The sequence below is a fragment of the Rhipicephalus sanguineus genome, chromosome 5, assembly GCF_013339695.2.
Source record: "Rhipicephalus sanguineus isolate Rsan-2018 chromosome 5, BIME_Rsan_1.4, whole genome shotgun sequence".
In the NCBI taxonomy this organism is placed as follows: Eukaryota; Metazoa; Arthropoda; class Arachnida; order Ixodida; family Ixodidae; genus Rhipicephalus; species Rhipicephalus sanguineus.
In genome coordinates, this window is record NC_051180.1 from 196,676,638 (window position 1) to 196,677,921 (window position 1,284).

The 1,284-nt window shown below is 55.7% G+C and overlaps 1 protein-coding gene across 1 annotated transcript; it reads right to left on the reverse strand.

Moving 5' to 3' along the window:
• Positions 1-212: 212 nt before the first annotated feature.
• On the reverse strand, positions 213-1,028 carry LOC119395169 (uncharacterized). The gene has a single exon (XM_037662451.1). The coding sequence runs from the start codon at positions 1,026-1,028 to the stop codon at positions 213-215; it is 816 nt and encodes a 271-aa protein (XP_037518379.1).
• Positions 1,029-1,284: the final 256 nt, after the last annotated feature.

The following is a 1,284-nucleotide window of genomic DNA, read 5'->3' on the forward strand; positions in this document are numbered from 1 at the left end:
TGTATATCGTCATTGACTGAACTCCATATGATGCAATAGCAGTATTATTCGCTACAATTAGGCTGGAAATGGACTTGCCGCCTCGGCGATGTTGAGCTGTTGCTGTAGGATAGAGAGCTCAGCTCCGGTATCGACAAGGGGGCATGTGCCGGTGATGCGGTCGACAACGAAGAAGAGGCGGCTTGAGCGATGGCCCTTGTCGCATTCCGCCATTAGCGACTGGCCGGCGCGTTTCCCGTCCACGAGAATGGTTGGGTGCAGCGAGTGGCTTGCTCTCTGAAATGGCGGTGGTACCAGCAGGCGCTCTGCTCTGCCTCGCTTGAGTGGCCGCGGTGCTGCGCGCTTCGAGCCCTGGACGGCGAATGATGCCGTGCAGGCCGGTGTTTATTGGACAGGGCGAGGTTTTCAACTGCTGGAGCCAGTCGGTCAACTCTGTCCTCTAAGCGACCTAACCCGTCTACGTGTTCGGACCTTCCCACTGCAGCGATAGGCATTTCTGATGGCTCGGTGCAGTCGGCGATGCGGTCGGCGAGTTGAGGCAGACGCTCGATAGTCGCGTTGTCCGAGCCAGCGAGTATCATACGTGTTGACTGTGGCAGTCTCTGCAAAAGCAACTCGCGAAGCAATAGCTGTTGAAGCTCCTCTGACGCTTGTTGGTACAGCAGCTGACGCATTCGGTGGAGTAGTTGCGAGGGAAGCTGGTCCCCGAGCTCTTCATGAGACAGGAGTTGTTGCAGCCTGCTCTGTTCGGACACCTCAACACGTTTCAGAACGGTGCTTTTTAGTTCGTCGTAGGCCTTCTCCGATGGAGTGGAGGCGAGCACATCGTCTACGGCGTCAGCGATGTCAGGTGGCAGTGCTGCAACGACGTGGAGGTATTTGAACTCCTGCGATGTGATGCGTCGAAGCTGGAAGCGGGCCTCGACTTGGCTGAACCACACCCTGGGGTTTTTGGGCCAGAAATGAGGAAGCTTTAACTCGGAGGCGTTGGTTGTAGATGAGCTTGAAGTGCCTTCCTCGTTTGGCATGGCTGCTGTTTTTCCAAACGTCCAGGTCACCACTTTGTAGCGTACTCGCCCCACGGAGGAGCAAAAAGAAGACACCTACACTCCTCAAAGTTTGGGACAAGAACTCGTTTATTTTCCAAGAAAAACAGGCTTCGAAAGCGACAACACAAAGGGGCGTGGCTGCGTATCTCCAGCGGCACGCCGGAGATAACGTGAGGCATGTTGGCCGCGTATGCGCCGTGGGCCTCTGCATACGAATTGGTATGCGTACACAAAA

Excerpts from the sequence above, each read along its gene's own strand:
- LOC119395169 (XM_037662451.1), bottom strand. The coding sequence starts at position 1,028 with ATGCCAAACGAGGAAGGCACTTCAAGCTCATCTACAACCAACGCCTCC.